Below are 23,949 nucleotides of genomic sequence, written 5' to 3'. Positions count from 1 at the left end.
GAATTTATCTATGTATAATACATTTTTAAAGTTTTTTTTTTTTTTTTTTTTTTTATCAGTAATACTACCATTCTTCTGCTCATATTTTGTTTGTGTTAATTTTCTATTACGTGTGAAAAAGGTCTCCTGCCAATCTTCCAGAAAGGAAGACTAGATGCAGTGAAAAACATTGGTAATTTTACCCTTGAAAAAAGATGTGTACCTTATCAAGTCTTTATAAAATTTTCATAAGTAAAATAGCATCACTGAGTTCAGTAAAAAAGTAAAAAATGGCAAATTATGTGTTTCTATACAGAAAGCATTGGAACACAAAATTGGCCACTATACAACAAGTCAACTCTTCTTGTTTGAATTATGATTTTACATTTCAGTCTGAATTTCTTTGGGAATAGATGGAGAAAAAAAATGAGGATTCTTTTACACTACCAGGAATATTTATTCTAGTCCCAAAGTACTACAGTAAAAGAACTGGAACTAGAGAAATCTGAACTAGAGAAAAAGTACTGAATTGAAATAGTCTGGCAGTCTGTTTAGACTGAAATAGTTTGGTTTTGGTCACACGCTTTACGTTTTACTGTTCTCTCAGACTTAAAACATTCCTCTTTGGAGGAAAAGAAAAGTAGTTAAGGGGAAACACATAAAAATGTAGCGTAATACATAAAGAAAATTTGCAACTGCCATCACATAAGAATTTTGATTTTTGAACAAGTTTTTCCTTTAAATTATTGCAAAAATGAAAAAGGAGTATAACCACAAGTTTGCCTGGCTTCATTCAGTTTCTAAAAAGACGACGTTATGCATTATTTTTATCATCTGAAACAGAGGTTACTGCAACAGTTGAACACAAGCAGGAAGAATTCTATTCAAAATTTGCAATAACTAAACATGCAGTTAGCAGTCTATTACTATTTAAAAATATGCATTTCTTCTCTTCCTCTTTCCTAAGTGTGGGCCATTAATTTATGTGAATACTGACCACTTCAAAAAACACACAGACTGCTCTGCATTCCTTACACAGATTTTAAGGAACACTGACTGAATGTGGGCATTCAGTGGAAGTTAAGATTATGGAACATTTCCTTTCACGGTGAAGTCTGTATGGTGATTTTTGACTTGATGATTTTAGTGTCTTGAATCAGGCTCTAAAATTGTACTGGCATAACTACTAGGAGTTTTCTTAAAAAAAAAAATACTAACCACTTCTACGGGAGTTGTTTATCTTTTCTTTGTTGAAATATTCGGGTGTATGCTTTGAAACATTTCAGCCATTGGGATTAAATTATAATGAATTCAAGTTATTAAAAATGAAATTATGCAAGTCCTTAACAGTAGGAGCGGGGGCTTTTACAACAGTAATAAAAAAACCAAATGCTTGGAAATCTACAGTAATCATGAAATGATAACACTGTGTTCAAAAATCTTTCCTTAGAAAAACCACATCACTAAACCAAGTTACAATCCATGACCTCAGTGGAGAAATTCCATAAAATATTTTGAGCCCCCTTGTCGAATGCATTTGGAATTGATACCCAATACTAGTCTAAGGCATGGAGTTGCATAAAACTTGCTCTCCTGGGTGTCTATTAAATACAGCATAAATGATGTTTACAATACTTTTTCTACTTGCACATTTAAAAACCCCCTTTGCTTGTAACAATCAAAGTTAAATTCTTTGGTGGTCATTTAGAAAAACTGAACTGTACAAAGTTGTCCTATACTGAGGTAATCTGAGGAGTGTCGTAAGAAAGTTGCTTCACAAACAACACTTGGACATCTTCTCTGCCTAAAAGCAGCTCCCATTTTTTAATATACTCACTGTAGACCTCTACCGCAGTCATTGTGTGGTCTTAAGAAATTCGGTTCTATAGCCCAACTTAATGCATTACATGTAACAAGACTGAAATTTTTAGAGAGAATTTATCCTGCAATTAGGAAAGTAAAGAAAGTTCTTTCATGAATTATAACTGGGAAGATGAACTGCATAGTCTACCATAACAGCCATATATCCCAGTGCTGCCACACATTAAAATATAGTGTAGCCTACAGAGAAACACGGAGAAGAAAGGAAATACAACTTATCAAGGCTTGACAGATGCCATGTGAACATCATTAAAGGGGTCAATGTCAAGTACATTAAAAAAAAAATCTTTCCATTGTTTGTATATGCTTTTAATACAACAGCATGAAAATAATGTCACTTGGCAAATAGATCTAGGGGGGAGAGGAGGAGGATTTGACCCCAAACCTAATGGAACGTAGCCTTTTACTTCTGTTTGTACATCAGAATAATCAATTATGTCCATAAGGCTCCCAGAGCAGTTCATGTTCATGAGCAGCAAGAGCACACAGCAGGACGACTGGATATAAATGAACTCCGCCTTGCTCCTTTGTAAAATTTCTCGCAACAGAAGAATGAGAGGAATACATCTTCCTTTCCAAAGGTCAATTCCTATCATACTCGTAAAAAAGGGAGGGCAAAACCAGGATGCAGTACTTGACAGTGTCCCCTTTACATGGGGAAAATAAGCTTTCGAAAAAACAGAGGCATCACTCTATTGTCCAATAACAAACCAAACACATATTAACATACTCTTTAACCTGTAAGAATTGACAACGACAAAAAAGGTAAAGTCAAGCTCCTCTTGCTGGAATGACACATTCTTAGAAACAGCAGGGAGATATTAGTTCTGTGCAAGTTCTCAGGCATGTGGTGCAATATCATCTCACCTCAAACATTTAAATAGCTTTTAGTTTCCTAACCTCTAGAAATATGCAAATTATTTTTCTATAGATTACTACTTTGTGACAAATTAACCAGAAATTCAATTATGAAGCTATGTTTTGTTTAGTAAACTGTAAATAATCTTATAAACTCTGTTCTAATGCAATTTCTAAACAAAGATGGTTTTCATTTTTAACCAGTTTAGACTCATGAATTACTATCTTGTATGTGATTCATCTTTGCATGCATAGTGTAAAACCTTTGAATCTGTTTAATTTTTATAATCTACCAGTATAAGAGTATTGACAAGAAACAAATCAATGCCTCTGAATGCATACATAGAAAATTTTAAATTAATAGTAAATTAGTAATGAACAAAACCTTACCTCACAAAAATCAGATTAGCTGCTACATTTCAAAATTTTTCTGATGTATGCTAAATAAAATGGATTTACTTCTCATGTTAAAAAAAGTTTCATTAATCTTTCAACCCTCATTTTGAACAATAGAATAAATAAAATGATTAGTTCCTAAAAGTTCAAATATGCTACAAATGCTTAAGGTCACTGACTAACTACATTAACGCACCATGAGAAATTCTTTATAATTTTCCATGCAGGAAGCCAATTGATATTTTTGTGAGGTACCAGTCCTTCAAAAATACTCATAAGTTAGTTACCTGATATACCTTCTGTACATGGTATATTTAAAAATCTATCTGTACAGTGTTTCATTCTTATATAATGCATATAATTTGCTGAATATGGCACAAACGCTAGGTTTCCACACCCACACATCCTTCGCCGTAGAACACATTTAGGTAAAACACAACACTGAAGAATATAAAAGTGCCTGAAACTCTTTTTTTTTTAAAAAAAAAAAAAAAAAAAAAAAAAAGATACTCAAGTAGTAATAAATTAAATCTCATTCAAACCCATATAAAAATTGTTCAAGTGTTTTAAGTCTCAGACGGGTCATGCAACAGAACAACAGCCAGGTCAGGCAGGCACACCATGCATTACAGCTTGCGATCATGGCATAACAAGGTATCTGTCACCGCTCCGCGTGGCCGGGGAGCGCGAGGTACCTGAGGCATCGCCAGTCCCACGCGTTCAACCTTGGAAGAGCCAGCTCTCGGTCGCCTGCGCGGGAGGCGTTAGGGCAGCTACGCCTGGGAGGACGACAGGTAACCTCACGCTGTACGCTGCTATCTTGCTGCATTGTAAAGAGAGGCATACTGAGCTGCATGTAAGCAAAGCAATCATTTCTTAGTTATGTTTTTCCAGTCAGTGCAGTTCACCATATACCAATCAATTTATCCAAACGTGCTTAACCAAACTGGTCTTTGTACACCAAGAAAACGTCTTCACGGAACCTTTTTCTTTTTTTTGGCACAAAACCTTTTATACTCTTGCAACAAGCTCTTCACCAGACAAGAATTCGGAGATATTAGTTAGCCTGTACAAACACATCAGTGCTGTTTCTTCCGAGTAGTAAACTACAAAGACAGCTAAGTGCCTGTAACAGCTTTGCTTCTCCAGCAACTTCCCCTCTCTCTCTAGGGAGAGCACCAACGTAATTATGCTTCAGACAGAGGGGTGTTCTTGCCGAGCTCTTTAATTCCCTGGAGAATTCGCTTCATATGGCCCACTTTCGTTATCCCCAGGTCCTACAGAAATAAATAAATAAATAAATAAATAAATAAAAGAAGAAGAAAAAAGAAGAAAGAAAAAGGAAGATTTATTTACCAAATACACAAAAGGACGATGATTATGATCTAGCTATGCAACAGATATCTAGAAATGTGCTTACTGCAATCAACTTAACATTTGTTAACATCAACTTAACAAAAGACTCTGGGGCACTAACAAGTACTGCTAACGAGAAACTAGCTTACAGCATACAACGAATCTCTCTCTGTCCTGCAGGGAGAAAATTACTTACCCGCAATAATCACAACTCAGGGCGCTGCAATATCTCTCAAAAACGTATCTTTTGCTTGACTGCTAACTATAACTGCTTTGCACAATTTCTGGAGAAAAAGAACAAGCTCCCCCTCCTCTCTAACACAGCAATCAACAGCTTGGTAGGATGTGATGGATTAGAGCTTCTGTCCAGCAACGTTACTTGATTTGTGGCCCTATGATGTCTATTTTCAGCAACGAGCACACACATCCCCAGTTTCTCAAGGGAAAGTGGATGTAACGTCTACAGGCATGTAGGACAACTTCCCTTCAGAGAACAATAGATAAGGGTAAGCATATGTTTTTCATTCTATAAAGGTAAGTCTCCTTACATGGGTATGCTGGATGATTAGAGAGCTAGAGAAGAAATTCTGAGAGACATGACAGCCGCATCCTAGAGAAAAATGGAAAAGGGTAAATGCAAATCTCTTTGTAGCCACCACTACACGCAGTGGTATAGCCACCGCTACAAAGCGATTGATATCAGCCAAAATATTTCTAATACTGGTTTCTGGGATCCATCTCCATACGACTGATAGTAGACAATAGATTTTTACATCAAACCTATTTCAGTATTAATAAAAAGCTTTAGTAGCATCTTTTTCCAATTTTTACTAGTCCAATGGTCAGAGAAGCAGAATGGGAACCCCAACTGTGCTAATAATCCCCAACTGTGCCAGCAAAATTTCATCTCGGTTCTCTGGAGCTCTGCTTCCCTTATTTGTATAAACTAGCTTTGAAAAACTCTTTGAAATCCCTGGTTAATGATGTTAAATAAAACGGCATACACAAGTATTAGTTATTTGTAGAATAAACCTTATGTAAATAGTTTGTGATTAAATAAAAGAATGTTTTAGTAAAGTTCACTATCTATTCTTCTAAATATAAACCCTTTCATTTTAATAGGAGAATTTGCCATTACAAAGACACTAAAGGGAGTGGATGACACAGCTTGAAATAATTATTTTCATACAGACTAAAAAGTAAAGCCATATATAACACTCTACATAGTTTGCACAAAAAGATTGTATCTACCTTTCCATATCCATAGAAACGTCAGAAAAATCTGCGCTGTATATTACTTAAAGGTGTTAGCATGCAATTCTTTATGCATTTCTCCAAAGAAAGAAAGAGGTGGTATGGTAGGCATGAATTTATTATTTTATTATAAATGAAGCATAGCATAGATTTAACAGGTGGATTAATTTTCAAAGAGCCAAGTCTGAATTCTGGTTAGGTGAAAGATGGAAAAATGCTGGTTTTATCTTTGACTGAAAATGAGCAATGCTGTAACACGTGACCATTCTTTCCAGTACTTTGGCACAAAGTTGTCAAAATGAAAGAATTCAAGATGCATTTATAAAAGGCCCAAAACTAAACTTTCAGGACAACTTACTGTTGTTCATAAACCTATCTGAAAAATCTGTTTTTTCACATCACATCATTTTATATTTTGTTGCAACTAATGCATGATTACCTCGTTTTTCAGAAGCAGATTACAGATTTTTAAATTAAGAAGAGTTGATGTAAGTAGTAATTGTTAAACTCATCCAACAATGAGAGCAAGTTTTATCATTATAGATACAAAGGTGGAGAATGTTTTTTCTTATTATAAACTTAATTTTACAATGAATTAAAATACACACAACTCTCTGAAATATCCCAGTTGCTATCTGGATGAAGTTTTATATAGGGAAAATCTGTAGGATACTTTCCAAGCCACAAGAAGCCCACATGCTAAAGGTTAAGAACTTCCAAATTCTTCAAAAGAAGCATTTTCCATGAGTAGAACTTCTGTTAGATAAGCAGCATAGTGAGGTATTGTTAGACTTCAAAGACCACAGAAGAAAGAATATTATTATGAAATTTTCCTGAAAACTTGGTCACTTTTTCATCAACTTTTACAAAATCTCACCAATACTGCCTGTGTTACAGAGGCAACTTCAGTTTTCTTTTCATTCTCATTGAAGTTACTGTAATTTAGATCAAAACAGTAAGTCTCCTTACCTCAATTTTTCATTACATTCTGCCACACTTAGAGGAAAAACAGAACAGACAAAATAAAGTCTGAATTTTTATGCTTGTGTAATTTCCTCCAAATCAGTCTATTAAGACTTACACATTCCATATACTAGAAGCTATCGAGTTTTCTCACTTTACTGCTGACACAGGAAAATTTGCAGAAATTCTCTCATCTTAAAGTGAAAGGATTTGCAACAGCAGCGTATCATGTATCATTCACAAAAGGAAGATCTCCAGAAGTGCATGCATTAGTTGCATCATAAACTATACAATCTGCCCCTATTTAATTGATATCGGATAACAAAAATTTCATTTCCTCAAAATAAGGTTATGAAGACAGAAGTCTAGCCAGAGTTTGAGCAAGGAAAGAGTCCTCCCTCTCCTCCAGCTATAGCCTTAAAACTACAGAATCACCTTTCCGTATGTTCTCCCTATCCTGTTTGCCATCTAAGGTAAGGCTAAAAATATTCCCAAAGAGGAGTTGGAGAGAAAAAGAAAAAAAAAAAATAAAGCCCTTATCAGTCTGCTTGGACAAGAAACCATTCATTCTAGGTTACCTCACAGATTTTGTCAAAATCTAATACTATTAAACAACTTACATAAAGAGTCCTTAATATTAACATCTTCCAGATTAGTAATCTCCCTGATTTACATTGCCAGTGTCAAAAGACTTCAACTATGCCTGAAGTCTAACAAATCTTAAAAAAAAAATTCTCAACAAATCCTTTAAAAAAAATCCTTCTGAAAAGCACAGAGATGAAATTCCACAGTTCTTGGCACAGACTTTAAGCCTAACTCTCACTGCTCATTAAAAGCCAAAAGATGTGGAAACCATTTCTGCAAAAAACCTACATTTCCATGGACTGCTAGGAAGACAGTAGAATGGTAAGTATCACCCAGCCCTATCAAATCTGTTGCAGTTCTGACTACTACTAAATTGCATGCTTAGGAACAAGCTTGTCTTCAACTTCAGCAAAATAAGAGGCTAGTTTACAATGAGCTTACTTGTAAAAGAAGATTAAATAAAAAAGAAGAAGAATTAGGATGAGCCCTCTGTCTCCAGCTTGTATAGCACGCTTTAAAATTCACTGCCTATCCTTAACTTGTGGAAAATAAAATCACATTGGTGTACAATTCTAAGATAGCCTTAAATACAGGAGATTGGAGAAAGTGTATTACTGAGGGGGTAGATGAAAAGGTCTCTGGTTCCAGGTGGAGGTCTTCTCCATTTGCCAGTTGCTACACACTGAACTAACTGAGAATGAGATCCACAAGCAATGCAGAAATACAACTACAGGCATTCAGTTCTACAACTACAGGCATTCAGTTCTTCAGTCAAGGTATTGATGTACTTCAGTGATGTGAGGGAAAGGAAAGATTCATCAAATCCTTATCCCCACTGCTTTTCATCTCTATTTTTGACCACAGAAGGAAAGGTGCACCCAGGGGGTCCAATTAAAATGGACAATTTTTCCTGGTATAGATATGAAAGGTAATGGAAGGAAATCTATTGCACATGATTTAAGAGGTTGTGAATCAATGACAATTCCACTAAGCCTGTGTTAGGAAGCACAAAGCTTGCACTGAAGGAGAGGCTGCAGAGAGACCATAGCTCACAAAAGCACCAAAGACTCATCTACACATCTCAATAACCAAAAGGAGGACAAATTAACAGGGCAGCTTGTGACATGTTCCTCATCTCCCAGGTACCATATTATATGTCTTGACATCAATTCAGGTCACTGGTCAGAAAAGCACAGCCTGCCTGATCCATCCTTAGTTGGCTGCCTGCAGAGATCATGCCCCGTATGTATTGGGCAAGATGAGTTCTAAACTCAGCTATTTCAATTCAGCATTGCTACACAGAGCACAACCCACGTTTGGCCAAAAGCCTGGCCAATGTTACAAACAGCACTGCTTTGGAAGGTTTTGGCTCCACTAACAAACAGATGGGAAAACTCAGATGCCAGCCATCTGTTAACACGGGATCTACCCTTTTTGCAACTTACAAACAGCAATTCCTGCCTGAGCTACGTCTAGTGCTCAGTGCTAGTGCATTTAGAACATGCATAAATGCTTCCTGAGAGCATTAGAGAGAAGGGTCAGGAAGAGCTTGTCTCACTGTAGGCTCTATCCAAGACAAGCCTTTAGAAATTTCAGGGCATTACCCTTTGTGTTGGTGTTTTATTTGTGCAGATTTAGCATTTGCCTGAGGAACAGAGGCTAACAGTTTGATGAATATACTGCTGCAGATAGTTACCTGGTTGAAGTGCAGGTCTTCTGGGCATGCATACAAAAGGGTACCTATCTATGGTCTATGGTCAGAGATAGTGCCTAGCTAAACATTGATCTTTCCCACTATCATTTATTTCAACAAATCTGTGATCTTTTTTTTTTTTTTAAGGAATTCTTCCTCTTAGCAAAACAATGTATCACATGATGCCGAGTTTCCCATTTAAGTTTTAAATTTGCTCAGTGCCCATTTAGAATAGGAACGTATAACACCCATGACTGGAACACTGTGGTGGATTTCTTCGACAGGTTTCTATTTTTAAGTTTTTGCATGGAGGGATTATAGTATCCTGAAAGAAAGGCACTTAACGTACATGGGAAAAAGTTTATGCAACCTAATACCAAAGGGTACAATAACATGTAACAGCTAAATACATCATATCAAACACAGCTGTCTGTATTAGCTACACACTACTGTAAGTCTCACAGTATAAAGCACTACCTTATAATGTCATGACTTCAAACTACATGAGAAACTTTACGAAAAAATGGCATATCTGCATCGAAATATTGCCTATATCCGGAGACTACTGCATTGTGTAGAATAATGACTTGCACTCTAAACGTAAATGTTTGTGATTTATACAATACCCTATTTCCTCTCTTACGTGCTAAAAGCAGTTGCAAACACATTATCAAGAACTCATTACCACTGGGTTCCTGGAAAAAGTAATGTAATGAATCCCCAAAGATATAGTCTCTATTACATATAATGGATGCACTTAAGTGATTTCTGAAAAAGACCAGCAACCTCAAATAACAGCCTCAGACTTTTAGGTAACATTTCTCCCTGCAAAACTTAGTTCTTATCAATTAGACCTCAGAGGAAGAAAGTTTTAGGCTCTTTTAGACAGCCAGAAAGACAAAAGAAAATGTTTTCTTTAAAAAAAAAAAAAATCTGCATAGCTAAAATCAGGCAGTGGTTTGTCACGGATAATAAAAACTACTGAGAAAGTCTGGTTTGATACAGAAACACCAATGCATACAGGTCCAGTGCTGCAATTTATTAAACTGGCTTTTCATTCTCACACTAACTATCCAAGTGTCACACTACAGTAAATCACCTCAAGTAACTTTTGGTTGTTGACCTTACAGTAGATACATTCAAAATTATTTCCATCAGCTTGATAAGCTGATCCACACTGATCCTGTTTAATGAGTTCAGGGTGAAACAGTGACTTTTTGAAGATAATATAATATTATGCTAACGTCAGTAAGATATCAAAAGAGTTTCTCCTATGCCTTCTGCAGTAAGTTATCATGCTATCATTCTATATGAAGAGCAAGAAAAGGAAATTTCTGACATCACAGATATTCCTGGCTGCAAGTACAATTCAGCATTTAAGAAATTAGGCCAGAAGACAGCGTGTATTAGTTTATTGCATGTTTGCACAGTGAAAGCCAAGCTACAAGCACATAACAAGTGCAGGGAAAGAAGAAAAGTTGGTTGTTGTTTTGTCAAAGAAAATGGTCAATAGCAGAAAAGTAGCACAAAGGAAATACCTTAAGATCTCGCCTTTCCAGATGTAAAAGCTCAGAGCCTCGGATGTCATGGCTGATGAAGATTTCTTTGTACTCTCCCAAACTGAGCAGATCCAGCCAAGCAGCAACTTCATCTGTGCCCCATTTTTGAACTACCAAAGTTAAGAGCAAAACCCCCTTAATTTCTACATGCTCAAATGCATTACAAGCAAAGGTTAGGCCAAAGAGAGTGGGAAACAGAGTAGAATTGCCGTGCTAGCAAAGGGAAAGGTTAGAGGTATCATTTCCACAAAAACCTGACAATTTCCTTTTACATGCAGGTTACTGGTTAGCAATTAACATAAGAAAGTATCTAAACAAAGTTGGGGTTCTTTGCTTTGCAGCCATGCTTTCAGCTTTACTCCAGTTTCTTCAATAAAGCCTTTAAAACCTCATGTCCCACAGATTCACATGAAACCAACTTAGGATCAGTGACACAAAGGCTAAAGTTGTTTTTCTTTATACCATTAATTTATTAGCAGTCATCCAGGGGAAGGAGAAACCTTCAATAACTAATTAACATGTAAAATGAATATATAAATCACACCTCAGATACAGCAATGGCAGCAAGCAAGTCCATTTTTAATTGAAATTTTCTAGTATTCTTAATTAATGCAACAAGTATTCTTTAAGCTACTATGTTACATAGGCCATTAATAAGCTCTCTGTAAAACATTGTTCTCTAAGGTTAGTTGCCCACATTAGTCTGAGTAAGACCACACTTATTGAAAGATAATAGATTATGCTATCAATTGCTACAGTTTTGCAATTCCATTCAATGCTGGTTAGATTCAGAATGAAGAGAAATCTGAAGTCTAATCTGAAATCTAATTAAAAACTGCAAGATTTTGCAGATTTTGACCTATTGCCATTAAAAGACCAAGATGTGAATATAGTTTTAGTACATCTGACCACTGATTAACTCCTGGATGTAATCTTAAGGAAGTACATTCACAGATAACAGTGAGAAGAGAGGAGAGTGGAGTTTGTTCAAGTTCTATTTAAGAGATCAGTATTGACTACTGTGGCTTTTCATTTGATCTGCCTAACTAACCCTAAAACTAATCTGAAATTTAAGGACAGCTGGTTAATTAAACCAGTGTGATAAAAGCTATTGCGCAGCTTCTTAGACTAATCTGTAAAACATGAGTTGGAGTTTCACAGGGAAACAATGTGTTTACATATGGTTTGTGTTGCCCTGAGTTAATTAAATTTAACCACCAGCCAAGACCAGGTCCTGTTTCCTGATGAAAGAGTAATTATATGAATTTTTGCAGTATTTCCTTGGTTTACCTGGAAGTCTTGGGGTCCTACTGAATCATGCTTTCTAAATACACTGAAAGAAATGTTCCTGCTAATGAAGACATCAGTTCAGTTGCCCTTCACTTTGACTGGGGCAGGACTTTACTCATAGGTAGAGTACACCATTTCAGATCTTACAAGCACATAAAATAACATTCTCCCCAAATGCTATTTTTCTTGCAATGTCAAAACACATACCAGGCTGAGGGCTGGTCTTATGCTTCTGGACTTTTTCTTTTTTAAACTTTGGCACTATGCGAAACACTGTACTTCTGTTGTTTCTCTTAGCATAATCCAGAGGGGGATCCTGCATGAAAGGACAGACACAGTTACCTTTAATTTATGGAAAACAACAAGGTTAAATTCTGTACTTGAGAAAGTAATCTATAACCAATCTCAAAGACAAAGACCAAATTTTTCTTCTGTAAAGAAGTATGTCAGGATTTAGCTCTACATTTGTTTCTTTTATTAAATAACCATTAAATACCTTTAAATGCAGAAAAGGAAATAAAACTGAAAAAGTCCTAAGCTTAAAAGCTTGCTCACAGTAGACAGAAGGATCAAGCATCATTACCAAAACTGTCCAGATTATGAGGGATTCTAACTTACTTTCACCTATTAAAATAAAAATAAGTTCAATTAGAAACAGGAAGCATTAATCAGACTCACCTCGTCATCATTTGGTTGAAAAACATAATAAAGCCAAGGAATCTCAGCCAGTTTTCTCAACTCTATTTCCACACTGTGCAAAGCATCAGACAACAACTCTTCATGGGGAACATCTAACTGCTGTTTATAAAGAAGTCAGAAAAATAGTATTAGTAGTATTGCTAACCTATAACATATAACCTAGAGGCATTGTTATGACAGAAATAGATGACTACTTTGTAGTGAATGTGTAGAAACAGTTAAAACAAAGAACCTTACCAAATTAAACCTTCCTTCAAAGATGTATCAAACCACTCTGACACTACATTTAGTATGGTCTCAACCACAAAGGGATGACTGATGCAGCTGAGACTTCGGGTGCGGACCACCTGGACCCAGCTGTCAATTGCTGTCATCATTCACCACACTCCTGACTCACCATGTACCAAAAGTTATCAGATAACATTGCTACCAGACGCAACATTAGAAATGGGCACTTCCAGCACAAAAGAGAAAAACTCACTAGAAGAACAATGACCTGAAAATCTTTGCAGGAAAAGCAGTGTACAAAACTTGAATAGATGGTAGTACAACAAAGCCCAAGTTATCATTTGCAAATTTCTTCATAGGATGGATAACTCTTTTCCGGTCAAGGAAGAAGACACAGATCTTGTGCCTTACCTAAGATACTCCATTCTCAAAGGCCTTTCAGTGATACAGTGTCTGTGCTACCCCACCTGAATAAGGGCATGGACTGGTAGCAACAGCTGCTAGGGGAAGCGATGGGGACAAGGTCTGGAAGAGGGACAAGCATGTCAGCCCCAGAGGTGAAGGAGCCCTCAGGGAAGGGCAAAGGGGAGAAGAAAGTGATGGCAATGTTAAAAAAGTTTGGGCTTTGCTGACCTATGTGAATTTGGCTCTGGCAACATTTTGAGAAACTCATGGTGGAGCCAGTTTTCCTTAAAATCCCAGTCTGAAAACTGTTCTGCAGCTGCAGTGAGAGTCGACTCTGTGACGAAGGGGACAGGCATGCAGCTGATCCACAGGAGAGCAGTTTGGGGCTTGTCCGGGGTTGTTGAAACAGCATTTGGAGGCAAACAGTTGAATCCCAGAACGAGTTGCGTGGAATCACTAATAAAGCAATCTGAACATTCATTTCTCTCTTTGAGGTAAAACCAGTCGCAAAGCAGTACAGAATATCCATTTGAAAGGATCTAATGAAGTTACATCCTAACAAATACATTTCTAAAATGGACTTGTAAGAGAATCTTTGATCTTTAGTGCCGGACAAAGATTTCGATACTGTTGGGTTTTGGTGATAAAGCTTCAGTAGTTTGTATATAATAACCTTTTTTTCTGTGGAGAGACCATCTTTAGTAAGATATTGCGGTTTAGTATAGTAATATTGGAAATATAAGCTACCTCTTGCTATAGCATTCATTTATCTTCTAAAGTTCCCAAAATTTAGGGAGAAAATTCAATGCCCATAGCAGACTATATTCTTTCTCTTCCCTTCCACTTTTCAGTTTGAAGAGTTTGGTTAATTCTGAGCACAGGGGAAGACCCACTTGTCTTTGAAAAGGTTAACTTCTATTGTGTTTTCATTTCTAAAAATTATTTCTGAAGTCTTTTATTTTTATATAGATGAACAAAGCAAAAAAGTTCTCTTTTGCAACAAGCACTTATTTAAGTGCTTGACTCTCAAAGGAAAACATTTTACCTGGGGACAAAAAAATAAAATAATAAAAAAAATCTATCTCATGGTGAGAAAGTGTACATATAGTCACCTATATAGTCACTTATTGCTCCTGAAAACAAAAATGAAACAGCAAAACAGTAGTGGAATTCTTGTAAAGGAGGAGTTAGCAATTTAGGATAAATTGTCCTCCTAGAACACCTGGGAAATTTCCAAGATGAAAATTAACGTTATGATTGAAGCATTCAAAATAAAGGGTTTTCTTCAGTTCTTTCACAGTTCTCCCTTAATACATTGAAATTGGAACTTTGTTTCAGAGTGAGAGTGCTTTTAAAAAAGCAAAAATTGAAATGGTTCATTTGGAAAATGTCTAGCTAAAACATAACAACATTTCTCCTTTTTCAAAATTGTATTGTAGTCGTTAACTACCTGGGATATTCCACAGATGAGCTTTGTTGTCTCATCTAATCATGCCACTAAAAATGGCATTTACAACTAAATCACCACTTCATGTCACCTAGGTATTATATTAACTTTGTTAATCATATCTTACAGGAGGCTGCAGAAATCATGGTCTCCTTGTATATATATTAAAATTTCTTTCATCTGCTTCAGAAGCCAAAATGGAGAGATGGAAACTCAGAGTTGCTAAATGGCAACCAAAGAAAAGGCTTACCAAGTAGCGCATGCAACGAAGGCATCAACTTACAGCTATCAGGAGATTGGATTTGATCAGGAGAAGAGAAGGGTGAAAGAGTACTGAAGAGGGGGGAAATAGAAAAGAGGAAGACATTAAAAATGGACATTTTTCTTTTTAAGAGGAGAAAACTAATTTGGAGAACAGTGTATGATGGCAACAGCTGATAGACCAAGGAACGTGTCACATTTCATCTGCCTCTATTTTCATAGACTGAGGGATCAACATACATGTAACTTCATCATTTTATAAAACGCACGCCCATAAGGCTACCAGGGTGCCTTGCTACTGTGACTTTAAAACACAGTTCTAAACAAGCATAATGTCAAATGAGTATCATGGACATCTCTGGAAGGTATCTAGGTATCTTCCAACAGCCTTGCTATTAAAAAATGAATTTGATGTAGACTCATGAAGACTTTTGCACAGGCTACAATGAGAAACAGAAGAACTGTACGCAAGAAATGCACAAATAAATCAAATTAGGCTTTGGAGTCTGATCAAGGGACCAATTGAACAATGCAGTGAGATCAGAACTGGTTGTAGAAAAGGTAGTGTTTCAGTGGGAAGTTTTCATAATAACATTATGTTCTAGACTGCCTTAGTAAGTCATACGTAGTATTGCATCAGCAACTCAAACCTTTTCTTTTAATTCCTGTTCCCAAGCTATTTTAAAATTATAACAAATTTCTCTATTTTGATTCCTCCTCAAGTCTGAAATGGGAAATTGGCAATAGCAACTGAATTAAAAAAAAATGCAGGTATTTTTCCTTTCTCTTGGACAAAATCATCCAATGAAAAACCTTCCTTTTTAAAACTCCATAAAACTGATCATATGAGCCTAACCTTTGACTAATTTTAGAGCCTAAGCACAATTAATAATAATAAATTAATAATTAACTAATTATTATTATTAGTAGTAATAATAAATTAGTAATAAATTTGCTTCTGAATCCCAAGAAGATGTAACTGTTCCTTCTGAGGATCTTTTTAATATCAAAACTGGATCAGCATAGAAAACCTGACATGTTTCTTCTCTTCACGATGTCACATATAGGAATTTTCTGATTATTCTTCCAAAGTTCAACAATTCTTAAGTAGTCTTCCACCATTTTAGACAGAAACACTAGCAAAGAGAGAAGATGCAAAGACTTCAAGTGCCATCAGATGTAGGAGCACTTACCAATTAATGGTATTAATCCTGCCAGGATTAGAACAAGGGTGAGATTTCCTTGTCCAAATTAGATCTGCAGAAGTTGAATGTATGAGTCTGAATAACTCTCTTTAATAAACTTGTCACATCAGGTTCTCTTTGAATTCTGAAAATATGCAGTAGAACATCCAAGGTTCCCTAAAAAGCTAAACTTCCAGAAGATATTTTAAGATAGGCCTCCAGGACAGGCCTGGGTGAATCGCCTTCTGCAGGCTTACTTATTTCTCTCTGTGGGCCAATAAGAAGAGCCAGGGCAATGAGCTCTCAGACATCTGAAGAGAGGCGAGATGGGTGCCAGCCTAGGACAACAATTCATAACTCATTCTTATTCAAGCTACAAATGCAGTGTAATATCCTCCAACTGGCCTTGGAGAGCTGCAACAGCATGTCATAAATTCCATGTCCATCTTTTAAATCAGCGCAGCGTGCAAAGAACAAATCACTTCTAGTATCAGTGAAGGAATAAAACCAAGTATTTTGTCACCTTACCAAAGGAACTCTTCCTACTAGCAGAGATTCAGTTTCATTATGCAGGGCCTTCACGTTGACAGCTATCTCCATGGCAGTGTTTCTGGTAAGACTCTGGGGAATAAGAAGGATAACGATCATTTGAAGGAACACGCATTGGACTAGGAAAAGTACTCTGGGCTTACAGTACACAGCTGAAGGATCCTCTCCTAGGAGAAATATGTCAATTCAGCTCTATACTGACAAGCCAGCCCACTTAAAGAGAGACTACCACCCCAAAGCACAATTCACAAGTTGAAATTTTTATTCTTAGATAAACCTAGAACTGACTGTGTGTCTTATCTGGGGATATAACACCCCCTTTTAGTCTTCAGCAGCACTAAGACTAGAAAAGGAAAATGTACTATTTATTGCCTTTTCCTCAACTTTGTTTAATATGACCTGATATGAAACCCAAGATGATGTGACCAGACACCTGTGAGATGAACCCGCAATATTTATGGTTGGTAAAGGCCAGCAGAAGTCATTTAACAAGACTGACTTGTTCACATTATTCCTAGTAGAAGTAAACTGCTAAATGTATTTTAAGAAAAAAGGGTTTGCCATATTTACCATAGAGATGAGTGACTAGGTAAATTTATGTTAGATAAAACTATACAGATAGACTCTACCTGATTTATCATCTATGAGTCTAGCCTCTAAAAATAACCCAATTGCCTAGTGTAAAGAGAGAAACTATCCAACTCAGTTTTCCACGCTTTACATTTCTCTGGGTACCACTACAGCCCAACATCTAAGCACAAAAGGAGGTGAAAATTTGTTATGAATGCATCCACATAGATTGATCTGGTGTGTGCGTGTGTGTGTGCGTAAGAGAGAGAGAGAGAGAGAGAGAGAGAGAGATGTATAAACATACATAACACATGCACAATATGTATGGTATGTACACAATTACAACATTTGTTCAGCTTTTACGTGCCTCTACTCTGTGTCTGGGGATATGTCTACATGGTCTTCTTCAAGCACATATGAGCTTACTTCGCCTATTTTATTTACTCTTTGCTAATATGAGCTTGGTTTACTCATGGTCAGAGCTATACTAGTACACACACTTGATTTAATCAGCACTAGTGCATCACTTTAGGATGAGCATCCCAGGCTGTGGCACTCCCACTGCAGACACAGCAACTTCCTGATTGCTTCCAAAGGACAACAGATGTACTCTTACCAGGCCCCAGTCCAAACCTTGTATCTCCCTTTCAGCTGTGTGCCCCTCCCTTAACAAAAAACAGACACTTTGCATTTTCACAATTTTTAATGTTGCAGTCCAGCCATTACAAAAGGCAACATCATCTGAGGAGGACATGGAGTGAATGCAGAAACAGCATCTTTTGCCTTCTCAGATGTCACACTGTCTAAGATCCAGAGAAAACTCTTGTGCCTCTTCAGTATGAAGACAGTTTTCCTAGCTCCCATTCCTGGTATTAATAAATTTCAGAATCATGGAGCATGACCTCTGCCATACTCATCAGCTACAGAGTGTTTCCATAATATGTGAAGAACTAAGACTTCCTGCTACTACACAGAGCAGAACCTTAAGAATTGGAAGCAACTTTCCCTTTGCCTCTACCTTCAAATAAGTGGCAAAAAGCAAGAGAAGAAACAGCATCTATTCATCCATTAAACAACTTGACTCAAATTAGAGCACGTGTATGTATTTTTGGGAGTCTCGGTTACCAAAAACTTCAAGAATTATCATCCTATTTGGTATAATATGGGGAAAGCGAGTACAGAATAGCTCCTGTGTCACAACCTTAGGCAAACAGATTGTACAGTTTATTTACTTATAAGGAAATCTCTGTTATTCCTTTACCTCAGGAAACCTTGGGTTGGCTTTATTTAATGCATGAGAACATGCATTGACAGCATGAGCAAGCTCCTGTTCCAAGAGGCCATGTACTTTTGCTGCTTCACAGATTCTACAAAAATATGAAAAATATAAAAATATTTCTTACTGTATTTATAGAGCAATTCTTAAAGTACATAATATCCTCAAATGAGAAAATATACAAAGATTTTTCACAAAACACTTCAATGATTCCTAACTATAGTTATAACAACAAAAGTTGAAATATAGGAATCTCTTTTAGCAGAGCATCTCATATAAATGATATTCATAATACAGAAGATTTATTATTGTTATGAAATACCAAGACACATTTATTTCTCTTAAAGTAAAATTGCCATGCAAAAGTTACACCAAAAATGTGGGCCTATTAATTCCTATAAACATTAAAGGAAAACCCTACTATATTAAGATAGCTTATGTGACGTTATTTAAGAAAAAATACAGTTGTTACACAAAGTATAGCATGAAAAGTTCAAGAACTCCTTTAGATTCAACATTAAAATTAGTTGCAATAGTTTGAGATTATGAGAGGTCCAATTATAAATGGACCTTTAAAATAGTAAAGTTTCTAAGGTTTCTTGGCTAAACTTCATTTTGGGTAAATTACAACCTAAATCATTCTTCCTTGCCTACTTAAGTCACCACCACAATAAAAGACAATACATAGTTCTTCAATTCCTTTCCTACATTGTCAGTGCTACTAAACAGGCACTCCAAGAATTAATCTTGAGGCTTAAGAACATTCGTCATGATGAATAGAAGTTTTATAAAATGTTTTGATTTAAAAAGACCTTTTCTTAAGAAGTAGATATTTTTCCTGTGAAAATTTAAGTTTCTTTATTCAAAAAACTTGCATTTCAGGGAGAAAGTATTTCTTGAAGATAAGCAAGGTCGTGGGATCAGTTTTGTAGCAGCAGCTCACTACCATCTCAACAAATGTAAATTACTGAGGTGTCCTGAGCTACACAAATGTTAGAATTTTGAGTGTTAGTAATGAAACAGAAAACTGCAACAACAATGAGGGAGTGTATAAACACATACAGGCACAAAGTGTTTATCTGGCAATCTGAGCTCCTTGAATGTTGGTATTGTAACTCTCTCTGCAATATTTTAAGAAAAATTTAAGTGCCAGTGAAAAGTGCTCATCAATTTTACAGCATGAATTACAAGTCTTCAGGGAGAAATTAAAAAAAGGAAGAGGAAGCAGTGATGGTAGAACAGAAAAATCAACAGAAGAAAAGAACTGGTAGGTCAAACCTAGAACAGGAGACTATTTCAAATACTCGGAGTGGGGGGTGAGGGGGAAAGAACAAAACAAGCAGTAGCAAACACCTGAAATTCATCTGTTACAATGAGACATCAGCAATGCAGATACAGATCTGAGACCTAGTCACCAAGATTCCTGTTATAACCAATGGAGAGAAATATATAATTCTAGGTACAGGCATCTCTTGTAAAGGGTGCATCTAAAACAGATCAGATGCACAGGGGCTTTAGAAATATCTTGAAATATGACTGACTATCTGGGGAGTCTGGCATTATTAGGTCAGATGAATCCATCCACAGTGTTGATCTAAAGTTGACCACTAAGATCTTTTCTTCTTTTTTTAATGTGTTTTTGCTTTTGTATAAAATGAGATGCTTCAAACAAACACCTCTCTGAAAAAGACTTCCTGTTTTTCTGTTCCCATTACACTCCTTCAAAAAGGAAATTTTTACTAGAAAAAAATTCTGAACAGTTATATCCACAAACAAGTTGAGCCTTAAAAATTTAAAATCTTAAAAAAAGAATCAGAAGACCAATAGAGTGGAAAATTAATCAGAAGATGGGGGAAAATACACCCCTTTAAGACTATATATGCATTTCTATAAATAATTCAGTCTTCAAATATAGGCTGCCAACTCAAACTTATTGATTTCATTGTACCTGGTAATAAGTTCTTCTGCAGCTTGCGAGCACAGCTGGATCTGTGCAACTTCCTCTTCTGTAGCCAACTCAACAGCCTGTTGAGGGTACAAGGGAGATCGAATGACAGGTTTGCAGGAATCATACTTCTGTTTGTCTTCCCAGGACTTCAGCGTGTTTTCAAAAGCCTAGTCAAAATGAATTATACATTCAGTTCACAGCACTTCCAGTATTTGCTTATATTTATATGTGTGCATGCATCTGTGTGTATGCATACTCATATAAAAACATGCGGACTTGCACCCAATCTTACGTATGTAATACAGCTCTATACATAATGAAATGTCATTTTTTTAAAAAAAAAAATTAATATAGAGAATAGGTCACTTCTGAAAGAGCTGTCTCTCACCCCCTTAACCTCAATAAATATTTTTTCAAAAATACATGAACACAAAGACAATACTATAGACATATGTTACGAGGATAGGAAGTTCCAAATCAGAAAGCACTACAAGGTTCAAACCTTAAAAAAAAAAAAAAAAAAAAGTAACAGATTTAATAGAAAGCAGTTCAAATGCTATTAATTCCAGAGTAAATTCAACAGCTAGTTAGTGGACAGAGAACTGAGGGACAGTTAAGCCTTTTATGTCATGGTCCTAGAGAAGCATGGCTTCTCCAGTGGCTGTGTGATGAGATTCTGCTTGTTGTGTCTCCACTTTTTGAGACCGTGTCACAGGAAAGAGGGAGAACTAGTAGGTCAGAGTCAGGGGAGAGAAACAGCAAATAGATATTCTGAAAAATGGAGATTTTATAACTTTGACAATTCTGTAATTGTTCTAAAATACGTGCTGCGTATACAGAGTGCCTTAAAAAATATCATATCAAACTTCGACTGTTCTTCACCTTAGTATATTAATAAGAATATAGGAATAGCATTAATCAAACTGATAAACATTAACAATGGTCTGAGTCATTTATATGAACGAACAATTCTCTGTTAGGCTTATTATATAAATTATAAAATTATAAATAAGTTTATAAATTATATAAAGTTATAAAAATATTTTATACACTTCGTTTTTTCATGTTACAATTGAAACAAACTACTACAGAAAGCAACATTAATAAAGGTATCTCATAACACACTTTCTGCAACATACTCTGTCTCGTGTTAGCATCTGAGCTCTGTTTTTATGTATAATTTTAATAACACTGGGGGGCTGGATCCATGCCTCTCCATCGACTTGCACTGGAACCCCTTCATCGCCAAGTATGGTGATCTTTACTGACCGACACTAGAAAAGAACAAACATGTTATTTTACAGAGCAATAAATATTAATGGAACTGACAGTCCACCTGAAATATGTTGATTACTAGGAGCTGTGGCTTCCCTCCAGGTTTGTCTCAAGGATGAAGCACTTTTATAGTTCATTCATCACGCAAGACAATTTGTTAGCTGCTAAAATTAAAACAATGTCAACATTTTATTAATGCATAAGGCAGTGGTCATCTAGAGTACCACCACTCGCCAGCATCCCAAACTGCTGCCAACTATGTCGCGTGCTTTCCAACGAGAAACGAACCTGAGCTATCCTGTGGTGCTGCAGTTTGATGACTCTTGAAACTGCCATCTGCATACTGCCAAATACTGCTACAACTTCTAAAATTTTATCATCAAATGATGGCGCCCCAAATATCTGAAAGAAGAAGAATCAATTTTTGATGGTAAATCTATTGCTTAGCCCCTATGTTAAATGAAACATGAATTTAGTCATCTTCAGTTCAACTCCAGATTTATTTTCAACACTTAAATACTCTGATTTATTTACTGCAGAGTAACTACACTCCCTCTCAAAAGTCACAGGAGTACAATACTGTAGACTGTAGATAAATGTTATCTTAAAAGGCCAGTAATAATAGCATTTTGAATATCTGAACGACCACATATAATATAGCCTTAGATGGCCTATTTCAGCAAGCAGACTAGGATGTTCTTCAACACAAGATGAAAGGACTATTCAAGTCTTCACTTTGTCAAAGCACTTAGTATGTAAGAGGTTCTTAAAGTTAAGAAAAATAATGTTTTTCTTCTCTTAGAAATGCTTCTCTTCCTGTGTTCTAATTCTCTGGAAAGCAGCATCAGAGCCCATAGTCTGCATTATTAAATACTGCTTTAATACTGAAGAGAATCTTGTTTGCACTGCATCAAATTAACTGCTGTAAACATGAAAATCACTTTTGTACAGAACAGATGTCCTGATCCAGCCAAGACTTTGGATTTCTGTGAGCTCATGCAATGCACACGACAAGCCATTGCCACCTGGTGTCCTGTAGGGGGATTTAGCCATGTCCCAGGGAAGTCTTAGGCTGCAGTTGACTGGCCCAAGGACCCAGAAGGAGATACCATAAGCCCTAAGGTCACTTGAAACTTCACCATTTCATCCTGATAAGCAAAAGAGAGCCATGAGGAAGAAAAATCAGAGGAGGAGCCACTCCAGTAAGCGTTTAAAGGGTAGCAGTGCTCAGACTACCTCAAGGGGCATCATGGGCAGAATCCACGAAAGGAGTCCAAAAGCTGCAAATAGTCGGGGCCTGTCCAGGAATGCCTGGGAGAGGATTTCCCGAGGGTGAAGAATAAGAGGGGGCTGGGAAACGGGGAGAAGACGGGAAAGAGTGAGAGTCTTTGGTCCTCAGCGCCCCTTGAGCCAGCAGGAGCCCTCAGGCTCAGTGTGGTGAGCAGTGGCTTTGGCCAGAAAACCAAGAAGGGCCTGGATCTCAGGGAAGGGACAGCACAACACAGTCACTGGAGATTAGTACCATGTCCAGGTGGTCCTTTTCCCCATAGCATCACAGGTCCACACAGATCAGTCTTCGACAGACCAGTGCCAAAGAAATAAAGTGCAATTTAACTTGGTCTAGAGTGTTTTGAAGCAATGTTTTTTCACTCTCTCTAAATTTCTTTTTGTGAACCAGACGTGATTGTCTTGGGAAAAAAAAGCAAAGATGGTGATGCTGTTATTCCAAGGTAAAACATATGGATAGCTCTTGACCTAGTTTATGTATTTTAAAACTCTATAGCTTTTTTTCTCCAAACAGGATTTTAATAAGTGTGACTGATGTCTACATGGCCAGCCAGCCAGGGTTAAGAAAAAGTGGTTGCAAAAGCTCATTTATTTTGTGCTTCCATTTTAGCAAGAGGAAGGGCAAACCACAACCCAATCTTCTGCATCTCTCCAAAAGTAAAACACCCTTGCTGAAAAACAACTGTTTTTTTTTAATAAACACAAACAAATCTTTAAGTATCAACATTCAAGAAATAACTCCCTCCTACCCTAGAGCATCTCATCACGGGTCATGTTTCCAGCCTGTCTGTCTTTCTGAGACCAGAAAAGCAAGCTTAAACAAGCCCAGCTCAACTCAGTCAGCATGGGGCTATCCTGCTTCGCTCACGGACAGTGTCTCAGAGATAGTTGCTGGCAATTGCTGGCAACAACTTTCTTCTGTCCCGATAAGTAGAATTCGCAGCATTTCAAACTGCCATCATCTCTGATGATCAGTCACTCAAGACCGCACTAAAGTAGTGAGTTA

At 36.7% G+C, this 23,949-nt stretch overlaps 1 protein-coding gene across 6 annotated transcripts in view; it reads right to left on the bottom strand.

The window, feature by feature from the left end:
• Positions 1-3,589: 3,589 nt before the first annotated feature.
• Positions 3,590-23,949, bottom strand: part of DGKH (diacylglycerol kinase eta) — a 156,613-nt gene continuing 136,253 nt past the window's right edge. For 4 of the 6 annotated variants that reach the window (XM_062566967.1, XM_062566965.1, XM_062566968.1 and 1 more), the window contains 8 exons: positions 21,945-22,058; positions 21,521-21,655; positions 20,382-20,548; positions 18,419-18,524; positions 16,567-16,659; positions 12,493-12,612; positions 12,022-12,130; positions 3,590-4,391 (listed from right to left, as the gene is read on the bottom strand). In XM_062566967.1, coding sequence (XP_062422951.1) covers positions 4,339-4,391; positions 12,022-12,130; positions 12,493-12,612; positions 16,567-16,659; positions 18,419-18,524; positions 20,382-20,548; positions 21,521-21,655; positions 21,945-22,058 — 897 coding nt within the window. In that variant the 3' untranslated portion in view covers positions 3,590-4,338. Of the gene's footprint in view, positions 4,392-10,503; positions 10,635-12,021; positions 12,131-12,492; positions 12,613-16,566; positions 16,660-18,418; positions 18,525-20,381; positions 20,549-21,520; positions 21,656-21,944; positions 22,059-23,949 lie in introns of all 6 variants that reach the window. The other 2 variants (XM_062566971.1, XM_062566966.1) reach the window with 2 other exon arrangements.

Source organism: Rhea pennata, chromosome 1 (genome assembly GCF_028389875.1).
Source record: "Rhea pennata isolate bPtePen1 chromosome 1, bPtePen1.pri, whole genome shotgun sequence".
Lineage (NCBI taxonomy): Eukaryota > Metazoa > Chordata > Aves > Rheiformes > Rheidae > Rhea > Rhea pennata.
The sequence above is the reverse complement of the archived record's forward strand: the minus strand, read 5'-3'. Positions and strand labels throughout refer to the sequence as shown.